The sequence below is a fragment of the Rhodamnia argentea genome, chromosome 6, assembly GCF_020921035.1.
Source record: "Rhodamnia argentea isolate NSW1041297 chromosome 6, ASM2092103v1, whole genome shotgun sequence".
Taxonomy (NCBI): domain Eukaryota; kingdom Viridiplantae; phylum Streptophyta; class Magnoliopsida; order Myrtales; family Myrtaceae; genus Rhodamnia; species Rhodamnia argentea.
Genome location: NC_063155.1, coordinates 6,709,605 through 6,725,958, shown reverse-complemented (window position 1 = coordinate 6,725,958; position 16,354 = coordinate 6,709,605). Strand labels below are relative to the sequence as shown.

At 41.1% G+C, this 16,354-nt stretch overlaps 2 protein-coding genes across 5 annotated transcripts; one reads left to right on the top strand and one right to left on the bottom strand.

Moving 5' to 3' along the window:
- Positions 1 to 3,387: 3,387 nt before the first annotated feature.
- Positions 3,388 to 11,650, top strand: LOC115743313 (kinesin-like protein KIN-14C). Of its 4 annotated transcripts, none has more exons than XM_048281304.1 (23): positions 3,388 to 3,652; positions 4,027 to 5,386; positions 5,483 to 5,640; positions 5,728 to 5,838; positions 6,186 to 6,246; positions 6,355 to 6,417; positions 6,536 to 6,663; positions 6,762 to 6,845; positions 6,947 to 7,024; positions 7,101 to 7,193; positions 7,312 to 7,320; positions 7,433 to 8,338; positions 8,423 to 8,504; positions 8,598 to 8,693; positions 8,781 to 8,960; positions 9,141 to 9,247; positions 9,337 to 9,516; positions 9,649 to 9,812; positions 9,912 to 10,165; positions 10,317 to 10,480; positions 10,576 to 10,919; positions 11,109 to 11,182; positions 11,262 to 11,650. In XM_048281304.1, the coding sequence occupies exons 2-23, from the start codon at positions 5,287 to 5,289 to the stop codon at positions 11,330 to 11,332; spliced, it is 3,507 nt and encodes a 1,168-aa protein (XP_048137261.1). In that variant the 5' UTR covers positions 3,388 to 3,652; positions 4,027 to 5,286; the 3' UTR covers positions 11,333 to 11,650. The 4 variants fall into 4 exon arrangements, with proteins under 4 accessions (XP_048137261.1, XP_048137260.1, XP_048137262.1 ...); XM_048281303.1 differs by having other exon boundaries at positions 6,186 to 6,255; XM_048281305.1 differs by lacking the exons at positions 3,388 to 3,652; positions 4,027 to 5,386 and having other exon boundaries at positions 5,500 to 5,640; positions 5,720 to 5,838; positions 6,186 to 6,255; positions 6,359 to 6,417.
- Positions 11,651 to 11,971: 321 nt separating this feature from the next.
- Positions 11,972 to 15,249, bottom strand: LOC115745130. Its single transcript, XM_030680538.2, has 6 exons — positions 15,037 to 15,249; positions 14,430 to 14,938; positions 13,970 to 14,332; positions 13,503 to 13,877; positions 13,110 to 13,327; positions 11,972 to 12,967 (listed from the first exon to the last, which is right to left on the bottom strand). The coding sequence occupies exons 1-6, from the start codon at positions 15,180 to 15,182 to the stop codon at positions 12,722 to 12,724; spliced, it is 1,857 nt and encodes a 618-aa protein (XP_030536398.1). The 5' UTR covers positions 15,183 to 15,249; the 3' UTR covers positions 11,972 to 12,721.
- Between the last annotated feature and the right edge of the window lie 1,105 nt (positions 15,250 to 16,354).

The following is a 16,354-nucleotide window of genomic DNA, read 5'->3' as shown; positions in this document are numbered from 1 at the left end:
TAATGCTAAAATCTCACAAGGGAGAAGCTACATGACTTGTGGAACAACTTGACAAGCTATCGTTGTTGAAGTATTCTCCATTATTATTTGATAATTGATCTTAAATGCTCTATATATTCATACAGTCTTCCTCCATTCATCATCTTAAGCTTTTATAATAGACTTTCTATCACGGTATGAGAGTCGGTGCAATTTTTTTTGCTAATCCCTGTCCACCCTTCAATAATCTCCTTCTGCCTATTAGCGTAACACACATGACGAGAAGAAATCATTAAGATGATGTCATTCGAAACATAAGTCGGTAAAAAAAAAAAAGGTTAATCATAAAGTATATCTCAACAGTAAACTCCATCAAGAAAAGGTGACAGATCAGTGTGTCTTGAATAGCTGTGCGAGCAGAAGCAATCACGGGGCATGCATCAACAGTCGCACAGGTTGCCATTTTGATTGAACATTGCTTTGAACAGGAGGGTACACTCTCCCATGAGAACGGGGACAAAAACCAGCAAGACCTCATCTGATTATCTTATGAGCACCATTTGGAAGATTCCCATGAATGAATCATGTGGCGTCTCTTCCTTGCTGCGATGCTTTTCTTTGACCTGTTATGTCATCTCCACCTCAACCCCACCCTTCACAAAGTGGCGACGAGCTAGTATTTAAAGGAAGCAGCAGAGGGAAGGGCAAAAACCAGCACATCTTTCTGTGATATCATCTCATCCTCCTCCTCCTCCTCTCCCAGTGGAGAGCCATAGATAGGGAGCTCCCTTCAGTCCAATACACAGGGCTGAGACGCGGACCGAGCTGCCATCTCATGCACCGGGCTATGCTCAATCGTTTCGAACGCTAGCTAGAGGGATCGAGCCGGTCGGGTGATCAACCGATCAATCAATCAAAGGTTTAGCCTAGCTAGGTGCATGGTGTGGGAGCAACTCATTCCTTCGTGCTCCGCTCATTGATTGGACTGAAGGGAGCTCCTGTAGCATCTCTCGTTTTTGGGTTCAGCATATGTCATCGTGTTCTTGGCTTGCATATGCACATCGATATTGCTCATCCTACATGTTGCTTGGTTGACTAAACTCTCCCTTTTTTTCCTCGGATTTGCTGGTCAAGAAACAAGTCCGACAAAGAAAGAGGAAGCATTTAGACGCCGGGGGATCGAGACACGCCGCCTTCGAATCAACCCGAACCATGCATGGTGATGTACATGAAACTTGATCATTATTCTCTCGTACCCTTTTTCTGATGACAGTTTTATGGGTTGGTTTGTTCAGCCGGCTGAGCCTTGTTCTTCAGCTAGGTACCCTATCGGAGGGGCGGAAGCGGCAACGAGCGCTCTCCTCGCCGTCGATGACCCGCGAAAGCGAAAGCGAAGGCCTGCTGTGGAGCACGAACTCAACCGGTATGTAGATGGAGAAGCTGCACAACACAAGCGAGCTCATCGCAGCACTGACATTTCAGGACTGTAAGTGAAGGAACTCAAAGAAGCGGGACTAGAAAAAAGGAAGATCTCCAAGTTGGTTTCTGAGATCAGGAAGCCTTGTTGTGACAGCTTGAATAGCCTGCTTAAAGCTAGGGTTTCTTGTTTCGGATCAGGTGCTCATGCTGGAACTGAGATTTCCAAGTGAATCCAGGATACAAAGGCTAGGATCTAAATGAGATCTGAAGCAACTCGAAATTTCTTATGTTCAGTATGATCAATCCTGGAAGATTTTGTTGCCCTTTTATCACCAGAATATCATGATGTTTTGATATCGTGTGACAAAGTTAATCACCAAAAAGGAATTTTATAGTGCCGACATATAGATTTTCGCCTAAAGTTCTCTCCTGCATTTTTATGAAAACTTAGGAATCGAAATTCGCCGACAATGATAGAATTTAACCCATAAACATAAAAAAGAATTGATATATAGCATTTATACACTAGATTTTTTTTTTGGGGTCTAGGAATGGTATGTCCTCATGGAATGAAACATAGGGTCCGGTCGTAAATTGCATTTGGCCCAAAGTGCGGAATGAGCTTGAATTTTTAAGACTGAACCTGAGCGCAGCTTCGCTACTGCTTTTGCGGTCGACGTCATTTGGTTTCTGTTTGGCAGGTCTTCTCTTTCGATCTAGAGTTAGATTTGAATCTGGGTGCTCTTCTATTCCGATTTAGAAATGGATCTGGGATACACAAAGTGTTTTCTGTTCATTTTTAGCTTAGTGTTGTTGTTGTTATCTCAGTACGGTGATGATGCTGGGGAAGGCCGAACCTAGGCGCACACCATCTTTCGGCTAAGCCGCAGTTATTGGAGAGAGAAATTTTGGCACGTGCTCATCATTGATGTTGATACGATATTCGGCAATTAGTCGCCGATTGTGCTTTGATACGTTTTTGTGGAATGAGCGCGTCTCTACAAGCTGGATCAAATCGATTTATATCTTTCAGTTATACTTGCTTCGTTTGATATGTATTTTTATCTTGAAGTTATGTACTTCTCTTTCGAATGAAATGAAAATTTTCTTTCGGACCCAAAAAAAGAAGAAAAAGAAGAAAACCCACCTGACCGATTTCATGTTAAATCGGAACACAAGATGGGAATATTTAGCCAGTACTAGATATGAAATGTGAACTTGACCAAAATAGGCTGGAAATAAAACTAAAAAAGATGATTGAAAAAAAATGACACTTAATTCCATCTTTTGAAGGTACAATTCAACCTTATATTCACCTATTCTCACAAGGGAAAGATATAATCTAAAAGGGGGAATTATCGGTATAAAAGCAAGCAAATCAGTGGACGAAGGGCAGTTGTGCGGACTTTGCACAAAGAAAGAAAAGAGGAATCCAAACAAACACGCCGTACTGTTAGTAACTTCGAAATAATTTGGAAGAACAGCTTCCTCGGATTCAAAACCTTAATTTAAGCAAACCACTCCGATCTGATGTTAAATTTTCGCTTTCTTGAAGATTAAAAGCCCGAGCAGCTATTTGCGTGTGTATCGTTTTGAAAGATTTTTTTAGAAAATCTAAAAGTTAGCTTCTCAAATTTTTTCTCACACTCATCAATTGACGAAAGAGGTACTTAATCTTTATCTCGTAATCTAATCTTTATCTTCGTAGATTGTATTTAAAATGCAATAAACTGTCAATGGAACTTGCAATAATTATAAGGGTATTCAAATTTATAAGAACTCCAACTTTTCTAATATGTGCATTGTAACCGCAGATCATCTCACTCGTACAAATTCCATATGATCTTCAATAGTGCTTCAATCTGCTACTGGCAACATCAGCGACCGACGAAGCTCACGGAAGACGGGCCGTCGCCATTGTTCTTGTCCGGACACGTGGCGAGCACCAACAACCTCGTTGTGGAGAGAGAGAGAGAGAGAGAGAGAGAGAGAGCGTGTAGAAAAAGCTCCGACTTTCAAGGGCTCTCTCGCCTTCCCCTGAAGGAGGCTTTGAACGATGAAGCAGAGTACGCGGAAGACCAATCAAACACACCGCCTCGCTCAGGAAATTGATTCTTAAAGTAGAAAAATTTAATCTTTACGAAAAGAGTTGAGGGAATTTTCTAAATCCGGGTCTTCTTGGCTCTCATGCAACTTCATCAACGTGCTCTCAGCTTCACGTCTCTCTCTGTCTCTGTCTGTTCTCTTCTCTCAGGTTTTGATTCCTTCTTGCATTGTGCTGTTCACATTCTTGATTTTCTTTTCTTTTCGTTCTTCTTCTTCTTCCCCGTTTAGCAATCTGCATTGCTGTGCTTTTTTACTTGTTGATGATCATCATGGTTGTTCTGATTGGCTCCTGTGAGGGGGATCATCAAGAGTAAGGTTAAACAGTATCTGGGTAATCATAGTTTTTCCTTTTGGGTCAATCCGGATGAGAAATAAAATCTGCTTTGTGGAGCCGCATTATGAATTTCGCCATCAATGTCGATCTTCTGTACAATTGGGTGTTTCTTTCTGTTGGTTTCTTTGTTATCTGTCCAGTTTCACTGCTGCAATTGCCAAAAACACTCTTTGTGATTGTTCTTGCAGTTTCTTGCACGGCCGGATTTGAAATCCTTCAAAATCGGCTTCATAGAGCAAACTCAATATAGTGGATATAGTGTCTCTTGGAGGTTGAGCATCCACTGGGGACAATCAAGCATCTGTCTCCTGCAGGTCAGGTTTCTTTTATATGGTTCTTCACATGATAGGTTTCCGGTATTTATGGATTGCACTCTTTGGTCGCGTCAGATTGCGCCTCCCCACGGTACAAAATAGGAAATGAGGAACTAAAGAAGGAAGAAACGTATTGTGTTACAAGTTTTCCCTCTGTAGATGGAGGAAAAATGCCGGACTAGAGCGGACAGTTAAGTAGACTGGATATCCACGTGTAGATCCTGAAGTCTATGCAAGAAGCATATTCTTGCTAAGGTTTTTGTTTCATGAATCGTGGGTACATGATTTTCAGTAGATATTAACATGATATGAACTAGCAATTGCTACTGTTTTTCAGTTAAGAGGTCACGGGACACTCGATAATGACTGTTGTTCACCCAGTTTGTTGTTGCTTCTTTGTCAAGTTACCTTTGTCATGCTTTCAGGGCGCCTTCCTGTTCTTAGAGCTACTTAACCATAATTTCGTAAGACAGATGGTGGAGCCATTTTCCCCGATTCGCTTGCTTCATGATGCAACTAGTCTGAAAGGGTTGCCTGCATTAGCTATACAATGCCATGGCTTGCTGTTCTGTTTGTTGTTCACCATTTTACAAAAACACAGATGATTCATCTGTATCGATTACCAAACTATTCTGCTTCTCTTCCTGTTTTTCAACTTCACTCAAGCCATCATTTTGCCTTGTAAAGCGTTACAAAGATAGGATGATCAATGGAATGTACGTTAGGATGCAGTGAGAGGTGAAAGGGCCAGAACAGAAGCTAGTATTTTTTGGTTGGTGTTCTTAGAGCTTCCTTTCTCAAATGGTAATTAGTGTGTGCTTAGATCTTTCAGGTGGAAATCAAGCTTTTCTCTGGGAATGCTTTTGCAAGGTCCTTTGAGTACATAATGCAATTCGGGCGAAATCGGCCCTATCTTCTTTTTCAACCTGTAGAACCACACTCTAGCAAATTGCATGCTCCAGAGGACCTTTCATTGCATTTGCTCATGTTAGGCAATGGTTGACATAAAATTTTCTCTTATTTTAGGCACCGAGAACGACCTTGCGGTTACCTCGCTTTTTCTGCTACATTCGACTTCTTCTCTACGTTGGCGACAGGAATTAGTGGTCAGACACTAAATTTGATGATTTAGCAATGGAACCTTTAGCAGCAAAGTCCATGAAAGAGAATGGGTTATCAGACAGATCCTATCAGATTGTGAACAATGACAATGTTCCCACCGAGAATAACGATGGTGAGGTCGAAGCTAATAAAATCTAATTTCCCTATCCCTATCCCTGTCTACTGTCATCTCTGTTTCTCACTTGCCCGTAATGTTATCTCCCTCCAGCAAAACAAAGAGTGCTCCTCATTGAATGGTTGACCAGCATATGTCCTGATTTAGCCTTACCTCTACAAGCATCGGAGGAGGAGTTGAGATCAAGCTTGATTGATGGGTCCGTCCTGTTTCTGATCTTGAAAAGGTTGAGACCTAGTTACATCAACGAGGTAAATGAGTCGTCTTTTGTTTTTTGTTTTGAAGATACTACAGTTGGAAGATGAGGAATTTTTTTTTAAACATGCTTAGATTTATAGGGAGGTTATTTTGATCAGTCTTCAGCCCCTCATAAAGACCGGATCAAAAGGTTCCTAGCAGCAATGGATGAGATGGGGATTCCCAGGTTTGAGATCGCAGACCTAGAGAAGGTATTGTCTTTTGTATGCGATTTCATACATCATGCACACATTTAAGGACTTTCCGACTTTCTATCTTTTAAGTTGCATAGTCTACAAAGGGCAAAATAAAATAGGAGAAATGTCTAGCTTGTCAATTCATAAAAGAGGGGGCTGATCCTTGTAATACAGATAAGAATGACCTTGTTATGCATATAGTTTATAGGGGTACACAAAGATTGATATACGCCATTTGAAGAAAATCTCTGCCAAATGATTACTAGTCATCTTTGGATACCCTTCCTTTGATGCTTTCACAAACTTCAACAGTTATTTTTTTCCACTATAATGTTCTCATTTTGAATGTTCTAACAATGAAGGGATCAATGAAGCCTGTAATAGAGTGCCTTTTGTCGATTCAAGCTCAGCTCATGCCAAATGGTAATGCAGGTACTTTCCACGATATTTGTTCAGATTAATCTGTATCTTCGAAATGGTTGATGTTCTCCTAGCTAATTTGACAATGATCTTCTCGCGTGTTATGACAAGAGAGGCGCAAAGCTTTGACAGAATCAAAATTCCAACGTGCTTTGCGAAGTCCTGTCATGCCAGGTCTCTCTCTCTCTCTCTCTCTCTCTCTCTCGCTCGCTCGCTCGCACAGTCCCACAGTATCTTTCATTTGCACACCTTTGGCTGAAGCATGGATTAAATTATTTTACTTTCATTACAGAGCCATCAGCTACGCTAATGCATCATGGTGGGCTTAAGTTCCATGAAGTATTTCAACTGAAGCAAGGTCGATATGCGGACCTTCCGGCAGCAAAGATCTCAGAGATGATGAAGTCGAATAGTTTGGACGTAAGCTTTTGTGTTTTGATTTATGGAGATATCACATGAGCTTATCTTAAATTGCTCTGCTAATTATTAACCTAATTTGACATTGATTTTTCCTGCAGAATGCCCCTACCCAATCGCTTTTAAGTGTGGTTAATGGAATCCTTGATGAAAGCATAGAAAGGAAAAACAATGAAATACCTCATGTATGCCGAACAATTCGTAATCAAAGTGGACATATTCATACACTTAGGTTTATAGTTACAATGAACTGTTATTTATGATTTTTAGTTCTTTTCTTACTCAGCGTGTCGCGTGCCTCTTGAGAAAAGTTGTGCAGGAGATAGAGCGGCGTATATCAACTCAGGCAGAACATTTAAGAACAGTAAGATGCATCTAATTATTCTTGGCTTCTATTGATTCTATCAGATGATTGCTTTATAAATGCACTGTGCATTCAGCAAAATAATCTCTTCAAGGCTCGTGAGGAGAAGTATCAATCTAGGCTTAAGGTACTTGAAGCCCTAGCAACTGGACCTTGCGAGGAGACAGAGGTCAGTAAAATGATCAACTTGGTTCAAATGGAAGGTCATAGTCAGTTTATGATTACATCAGATACAGAATTCATAGTGTATTTTTGTTAATGCACAGATTTCTGTGGATCGGCTTCAGCGACTCCAGGTGAAGTGCCAGTTTTTTTATTATGTGTGCATATTTTCTGTCAGAATTATGAATCCACGAGAACATCTTATGGGCACTTGCAATATGATTCAGCAGTGCTCTCATCATGCAGACCAAGAAGATCAAGACAGAATTGAAGATTGAAGAGAAGAGGAAGCTCGAAGATGAGGACTTAGCTAGATTGACTAAAGAGAAGGAAAGCCATAACTTGGAAATTTTGGCATTGAAGCAAGAGCTGGAGCTGGCAAAGAAGACATATGAGCTCCGTCACTTGCAAATGGAAACAGAAGCTAAGGCAGATAAAATGGCACTCGAAGAGAGGACAAGAAAACTCGAGCAGGACTTGGCAGGATACAGTAATAAGGTTGAGGAGCTGGAAGTGGCAAAGAAGATGCACCAGCTTGGTCACTTGCAAATTGAAACAGAAGCTAATGCAGCTAAAATGGCACTGGAAGAGAGGACAAGAAAACTCGAGCAGGACTTGGCAGGATACAGAAATAAAGTTGAGGAGCTGGAAGCAGCAAAGAAGACGTACCAGCTCAGTCACTTGCAAAATGAAACAGAAGCTAACGCGGCTAAAATGGCACTCGAAGAGAGGACAAGAAAACTCGAGCAGGACTTGGCAGGATACAGAAATAAGGTTGAGGAGCTGGAAGCAGCAAAGAAGACTTACCAGCTCCGTCACTTGCAAATTGAAACAGAAGCTAACGCGGCTAAAATGAAGCTTGAAGAGAGGATAAGAAAACTCGAGCAGGACTTGGCAGGATACAGTACTAAGGTTCAGGAGCTGGAAGAAGCAAAAAAGACATACCAGCTCCGTCACTTGCAAATTGAAACAGAAGCTAACGCAGCTAAAATGAAGTTTGAAGACAGGATAAGAAAACTCGAGCAGGACTTGGCAGACTCAATAAATAAGGTGAAACAGCTTGAGGCATATTCGGAATCCAGAAACCAGAAGTGGAACAAGAAAGAGCACAGATTCCATGACTTCATGGATTTTCAGTTTGGGGCTCTACGTGTAAGCTGCATCTTCTCTGTCTCTGGAATTGATTTTCATGCTGTTGTGGATACACACGTGCCTCTAAATGACTAAAGCCTCCAGGAACTAAGGGTCTCTTTCAATTCCATCAAGCATGAACTTCTGGTTACCCAAAGAAGCTACACAGAGGAATTCAACAGCGTTGGTTGGTTTACTAAAATTTTTCCTTCCATCGATGCAAATTATTAAAATTTATGGAATGATTTTAAAAGTCTGCTCAATTTTTTTTTTATTGCAGGACTAGAGGTTGAAGCATTAGGTGATGCCGCAGAGAACTATCACCAAGTTCTTGCTGAAAATAGGAGGCTATTTAATGAGGTTCAAGATCTAAAAGGTTCGTGAACTTCGACTCGCACTCCTGATACATGTGGGATTCATAAGGGTCGCAGCTTTTGATTGATTTAGCTTTTGCGTTGGACAGGTAATATCAGAGTGTTTTGTAGGATTAGGCCCCTAATTTCTGGACAGAGTGGAAAACAGTCGATCGTCGAACGTACTGGTGATGATGGACAGTTGGTTGTCGCTAATCCCTCCAAACAAGGGAAAGATGGCCAACGCATGTTCAAGTTCAATAAGGTGTATGGTCCGGCTGCTTCTCAAGGTTTCTCTCTATATGTTTCTGATCATGTGCTTTTTAAATAGTCTCCGTGTTTATATGTGTTGAAAAATCAGTCATGTGTGACTCCTAGATTTTTGTTTCTCTTAAGCTGATTTTATTTAAGTTTCTGATTTTGTGTTCCTCAAATTAAGAATGTCTTGCTTCTCGCTTGATTGCTGGCAGAGATGGTATATTCCGACGTCCAACCGTTCATTCGTTCTGTTCTTGATGGATATAATGTGTGCATATTTGCTTACGGCCAAACTGGTTCGGGAAAAACCTACACGATGGTACGAGTACTCTCTACATTCGCATGTAGCTTGATAAATGATTTGTTATCCTTTCAAACTTACTCATTGTTATGCGATGGCCATGCCAGAGCGGTCCTAATGGAGCGACTAAGGAAAGCTGGGGTGTTAACAATCGAGCTCTCAATGACCTTTTCAATATCTCTGAGAGCAGAAGAAAAGCCATTGTATATGAAATCTTGGTTCAAATGGTTGAGATCTACAATGAACAAGTGCGCGATCTACTATCCAGTGGCGGCTCTCAGAAGAAATATCCTTTTACAGTATTATAATTACTTTAATTAAGATAAGATTTGTTAGTTTTCATTGCAGAAAAAGTCCAAACTTAAATAGGAACAATTGATTCCAGGCTCTGCTACTTGGTTTTCGTTAACATGCTTACGCTAGGGATTTCGTCAGTCTCTCAGGTGAGTGGTATAGCTGTTCCAGATGCTAGCATGCATCCTGTCAGAGCGAGCTCGGATGTTATTGAACTAATGGACATAGGGCTTAAGAATAGGGCCGTCGGCGCCACAGCATTGAATGAGAGAAGTAGCCGCTCGCATAGGTTCTTGATCCGATGTTCTGTTTGTCTCTTGATGTTCTAAATCCTAATGCATTTCTGTGGTTCCGAGCCGTAATTTTCTCTTAAATTTGGTGGTGACAGCATTGTGACTGTGCATGTTCGGGGGACGGATGTGAAGACTGGAAGTACATCACATGGTAATCTTCACTTGGTAGATCTTGCAGGAAGCGAAAGAGTGGACCGCTCAGAAGTAACTGGTGACAGACTGAAAGAGGCACAGCATATAAACAAGTCACTCTCCGCCCTCGGAGACGTCATTTTCGCTCTTTCGCAGAAGAGTCCTCACGTGCCTTACCGTAATAGCAAGCTCACTCAAGTCCTACAGACTTCTTTGGGTAATTTGCTTAAAAGTTCCTTGAAGCTGCTTATCTTGTCTCCATAAGATTGTAGAATAGTCCAAGTACTTCAGAGTGGAAAATTGACAAGTACTTAAGAGTGGACAACTGACAAGAACCTCGAACGTGTGATTTCCAATTCTTGTCGCAGGTGGTCAAGCAAAAACACTGATGTTTGTGCAGCTCAATCCCGATGTGTTATCGTATTCAGAAAGTATGAGTACTTTGAAATTCGCCGAGAGAGTCTCTGGGGTTGAGCTCGGGGCAGCGAGGAGTAGTAAAGACGGCAAGGATGTCCGGGAGCTGATGCAGCAGGTAATTTCTGTCTCGCATTGGAATTCCTTAGCGATAGTCCATGGACACAATGTAAATTCTGTAGTCCTGTACTTAATTACGTGCTTCGTATGAAGGTGGCATCTCTAAGAGACACCATCGCCAAGAAAGACGAGGAGATTGAGCGGTTGCAGTTGCTTAAGGATCTCAAAAACGTGTATCCCGCGGTAGAAAAGCGCAGCGTGGCCTCGCCATACGATCCTTCCTCTCCAAGCCAAATTCCCTCCAAGGGTGTAGGACTGAATGATCCTGAGAATGCTTCGGCGCACGGCGATAGACACTATGAATCCGATTTGCATGTCCCTGGGGATGATAGGTATGGGGACCAAGAATATGAGGAGAGAACAAGTGATGTTTCGGATTGCTCTGCTGAAAATAGTATGTCGTCTGATGCCGCTGACCGGCCAGATAGCTTAGAGAAGTAACTCTCTCTCTCTCTCTCAGTCACTCTCTCTAACACAAGGAAAAATAGAAACCGAAAAATGTAATGTCGGGACAATCTTAACTTTGCCATGATCAGAAAATTTGATTCCTGTAGTTCCATGCAGAATCATTCTAGATTCAGTTTGAATCGATATGTCATTCTGCTAACTTGCTCTGTCTTTTTCAGGCCAAAGCCGGGACTTAAAGTGCCTCCGCCCTTGCGAAAGTCGGCCTCTCGGGAATCATTGAAGGCTTCGACAAGTAAAGCTCCCACTTCTTAGAGGTGTGCTCTCTTTGAAACCAAACGTTTAACTGAATGTGTGTTCCTATCTTGTATCAGGTGCCAGGAAAACCGTGACCACTCCGACCGGGTCTTCTACTTTACTCAAACCGCCGCGACGGTGGCAGTAAAACAAGAAGTCGAATTAGAACGGCGCTGTTTTCCGGACCCGTCTCCTGGCTTGTGAATATAGCCCCAATCACTTCACTCGGCCACAGTTTTTCTGTTAATGCATTCATATTTCCGTTTCTGCCCATTTCAGTACGAGTTCAAATGGACAACATCATGTAAATAGGCGTTAGACGTTCTATCTTTCTTTCTCTCTCTCTCTTTTTTGGTTATCTGAGAGATTGTACATATCAAATTTTGTTGCTCGCTTGTTGATCCGGCTACCAGATACCAATTGTCAATTAGGCACCATCTCGATCATTCCTGTTACTGATGTAGATTTTGACGAAAACTATTTTGTTAATGTCTTTTTATTTACTTATTTTTTTACTTTTCGTGTATGAATATTCAAGAGTGGAAAGATAGTATTTTTTTGATAATTGACTTACACTTTGGATATAACTTCAGATGGTGAGAAACACGTTCCGGCCAAAGGTTGATCACATGGCTAGTAATGAAATGACTTTCAATGATGTGTCGGGTCCATCTCAGCTCTTATGTATTGAGAGACAAAGTAAATATTGAAATCCATGGCAAATGGTAAGACATCTAATTTTTCCAAGTACACAAGATATTATCAAAATTACACCATAGCTACCATCTTTGACATAAAGTAAGACTGCTCTAGCACTTAGTAAATGAATTTCCTTTTTATCGGTCAACGAATCCAAGCTAGTGAGACATCTCATCATGACCCAACTCCAAGAACTTTTTTTTTCCTTTTCCTTTTTTTTTTGCACTTTTTCCATGAATCATGAAATGTCATCCTGTCCATAGCCATCTTTATTGTTGATTTATTGCATTTTTATTTTCTATCTCCCCCAAATCAAAGTGGGGGTCTTCTTTGCCAGTCCACACAACTTTGATTTATTCCCTTTTTGACGCTTCCCATGTGATGACCCCCCCAACTTTTTTATGCAATTCCCACTCCAAATCTTGCAGCTTTGGTTTGTACACCTCTTTGCTTTTTAATTCCATCCCCCAAAGGTAAAATCACCCTAATTTGAAAAGCTAAAGCCACTCTTGTCTCTATCTTACATGTTCCTTGCTTTGCCTTTGGCCTTTCACTTTCAATATTCATATGATCCTATCACCAAACCAGCTTTAAATCACGCTTCCCTTCTTAGATTCCATGTCTCTCCAGAATTCCTTGTCACCCATGTGTAATCACTTTGATTTTGCAGGTCCCACTCCCATTGTGATCTTCTTTATTTCTTCTTCTTTTCCTTCCTTTGCAAGTATTTACAAAAGGGTGTCTAGGGATATTCACTTTCGTGCACACTCATGCATCTCCATCACCCAGTCATCAAAGCAATAATAATTAATATGTGTTAGAAAAGTCAATGGTGGGGCTAATGTGATGGGAAGAAAAGTGGTGAAGAATCCCTTTGCAGCTTCCCTTGCGAAACCCTAACTTTGCTCATCTTCTCTTCACACCAATGACGCTGCTCTTCACCCAAGTCACTCATCCTCAAAACCCTAGACACCACCTTCAGGTCTATCAGGCCCATCAGTATCTCCATCTCCTCATCCACGCTGAGCTTCCTCTTCCTCATGCATTTCCGCGTCCGGCGAAGATCATTGAGCTTCATCTTCTTCTGCTCAAAAGATAAAAGTTGAATGGATGACCCTTGATCATGTATAATATATGAATACCAAAGAGATAAGATAACATTAGATAAGTTTATTAATGTGTTAATGCCGAATCACCAATGAAAGACCTAGACTATAGAGACTTACTTTGTTATTGACTTTCTTCATGAGGGTAAGAAGTGCAGCATCAACGGAGCTTCTTCTGTGCCTCTTGAAGAAGGCCGCTAATACTTGGCAGGGTCCGGCCTTATCGGCCTTGAGAAAATTCATGAACGTCTGGATACAGTCTTCCATTATCATGAGGAATGCCCCCGACGAAATCCTCGACCGGAAACCATCCTCCTTAATTTGATCATCTTCAGAATCTTTTATAAGATAAGCAAGAACAAACAGAAAGAGATGCTTAATTTTTCTCGGAAAACATAGCAAGACAAATGTTATCTTGTTTCATGCTTCACTGTATAAGCGAGGACTTCACCGTAGGAAATTGAAAAATAATAAAGCAGCATGTTCTTTTTTCCTTCGGTTTTGAACTATTACCTCGGTATTCCGGCACTTGAAGTAGTTTTGGCGCCAAAAGCCTCATCCGAGCATAGACTTCGGGTCGCCGGCCCTGCTCATAAGGCTCGTTCTCTACGTAGCGTTGCAAGAGAACTTGGAATTGCTGAAATTGTTGCGCAATATGAGCAGGACATCCGGGATCGAAGTCATGGCGAGCGACCCGCTTGCTCTGGAAGTTCTTGTAGTTCCAATTTAGAGCTTCCCATGTCAAGCAAATCTGAGCTGCATATGCTGCCTCCAGTTCTCGATATGGGTTCTGTCGGATATCTGGCGGCTTCTTGTTTATGGTTGCGATTTTGTGGACAATCCTCTCTGATATTGATCTAGGACACACTTTGATTGACCTCAATGACTCTGAAAAAAATTAATTTGACTAAGCTTTTTCAAGAGTTGGTCATCATATTGTACCGGGCAGATTGTTAAAGTACTAAATAATTTGAGATTACCAGTTTCGTGAAGCTTTTGCGCAGTGATTCTGTCTAGAAACATCATCTCCTCATCGTATTTCTGAAAAACGGTGTAGGATTCCCATTTCGGACAACTTCGCCGCGACGAGGAAGAGAACGGGTCTTCGGTCCCCGAATCTCTGCAGTTTATGGAGCTCCTCCATTCAGAGGAGCTCTTTGAAGTAGACCCGACAGTGCACGAGTCGCCAAAAATCTCCTCGTCGCCGTCCTTCTCTATCATGATTTGAGACCTTCTATTCTCCAATTCCAACTGGGGTTGCACAAAAGCATTCTGCTTCCCTTTATTTCCTGAGAAATGATCAGTCCTCTCTTCCTTCTTCCAATATTCTTGGTCATAGCAATCTTGTGCACAACATCAGAAAAGTCAAATAATCAGAACTAGCACTGCATCATTATGAACAAATATCGAGATACAAAGGACCTGATTCTCGCATTGTACCTTCGTGTTTTCCAACATCATGGGCCATGTCATTCTTGTGTCGGTCCGCGTCTGTTCGGGAAGTCAGTCCAACATCATCGGTTGGACCGGAATCCCGAAGAGAATCGGCGGTTGGAACCTCCTCTTCAACAACATCTTCTTCCACTTCACTTTCCCAATCATGATGGCCAATGGACGAGTCTTGAGCAGAGACCAGCTCATGGGTGGTGTTGCTATCATCAGTCTCTTCATGAACTAATTGCTCCTCGTGATCAGTCTCTCCTCCTCCTCCTCCTTCTTCTTCCATGAGAAGAGTCTTACGTCTTTTTGGGCTATTGACACCATTATGGTAGAACAGCAGACCCTCTCCACCATGAATAATGTTAGCCACCAAGTCATTTTCCCTGGTGCCCACTTGGTAATACCTGCTCTGCTCATAGTGTTCTTGAATCTCTTCTTCTTCTTCTTCTTCTTCGTCTTCTTCTTCAACATCCTCCTCGGAGAAGCAATCCTCATGTTCAGCTTGATTCCTGCGAAACATAGAATTCAGCACAGAGCTTGAACAAACATCATTAAGTTTTGACTGAATTAAGAAAAACCGACATCGAGGTACAGTTTTACGCGGTACCTTTGAAACCAGGATATGTTTGCAAAGAAGTGGAAAAGCTTGGATAGCAAAGTTGAAGAGACAAAGACGAAGAAGAAGAGGAGTTGGAAGGAGCTGGAGATGTTATAGAAGAGCCTCTGAAGAGCTTCTTCTTTGGAACATGGCATTTTCTTTCTTGATGATCTCTTAATCTCTCCAATGAGTGTGAGTCTCCTCCAACATAAAAAGACACAAAGCACTCCTAGATAAGAAATATAAAGGAAAGGAAAAGCACTAACTTTGGTTTGGTTTGGTTTGCTTTGTTCATGGTCCATGAAATTCCTTTTTGCGTGCCTAATTTACCCTTCTTCTTTTCCCATACCATGTGGCAGTGATCCGTAATGTTAGTGGGTAGTTCATGAATCCATATTTTTCTACTTCAAGAAAAAGAGAGAATTGCTTGTTAATCATGAAATATAAGTACCACAAATATATCATGTCCTAATGCTTTATAGACGTTTGGAAGCCTTAGATAATACTTATTCCCTAAAAATCCCTCAACTTTAGGTCTAATATCAATTCCTCTATAAATTTTTTTTTGTCTAAAAAAATCACGAACTTTCACTATCGTCCCGAATTTGCCTTTGAGTCTGAAAATTGCTAATAATTTTTTAAAATTATCAACACCGGGGCTGGTTAGAGGTTCATTATCAGAACCTACGTCTTCACCAACACTCTCACCTTCCAATTGGAATAATAACAGTCTTCGAATGTTGATAATTTTGAAGAAACTAGCGATGATTTTTGGACATGGGAAGATTTGCGATTATAGTGGAAGTTGATTATTTTTTTTAGGCAAAAAATTTCGTGACAGAACTGAAATTGAACCTAGGGAATTCACCTTTTAGATAAATCATGGAATTGTTATAGAGAACCATCTAATAAGTCCGCATGGTTTTTGGCGCATGTTTAGATTGGACCAAAGAGAAAAAGTACATATCTTTCTTTACCATGCAAAAAAGAGAATGTGTGACAAATACATGTTTGGCTGCAAAATGGAAGTGGAAAAGATGTGCTGATGTTTCGATTGGTGCAGGGAGATACGACCCAAGTAGACTTCGTGGTCAACTTTGATGAACTAAGTAGAAGATTCCACGTAATGCCCTTTGCATTAAAGTGACAAAAACTCTTCACTATTAATAACCCAAAAAAAAAAAAAAAAAATCAAGCCCTTGTTTATTTTTCCCCCTTCTTTTAAGAAATTCATGTAAAAACAAAAGTAAAAATTAGAGACCAAAACCTAGCTACACGCATCCAAAATGTTGCTTCAACTTTTGCAAAAGAATTATCACTCAACATT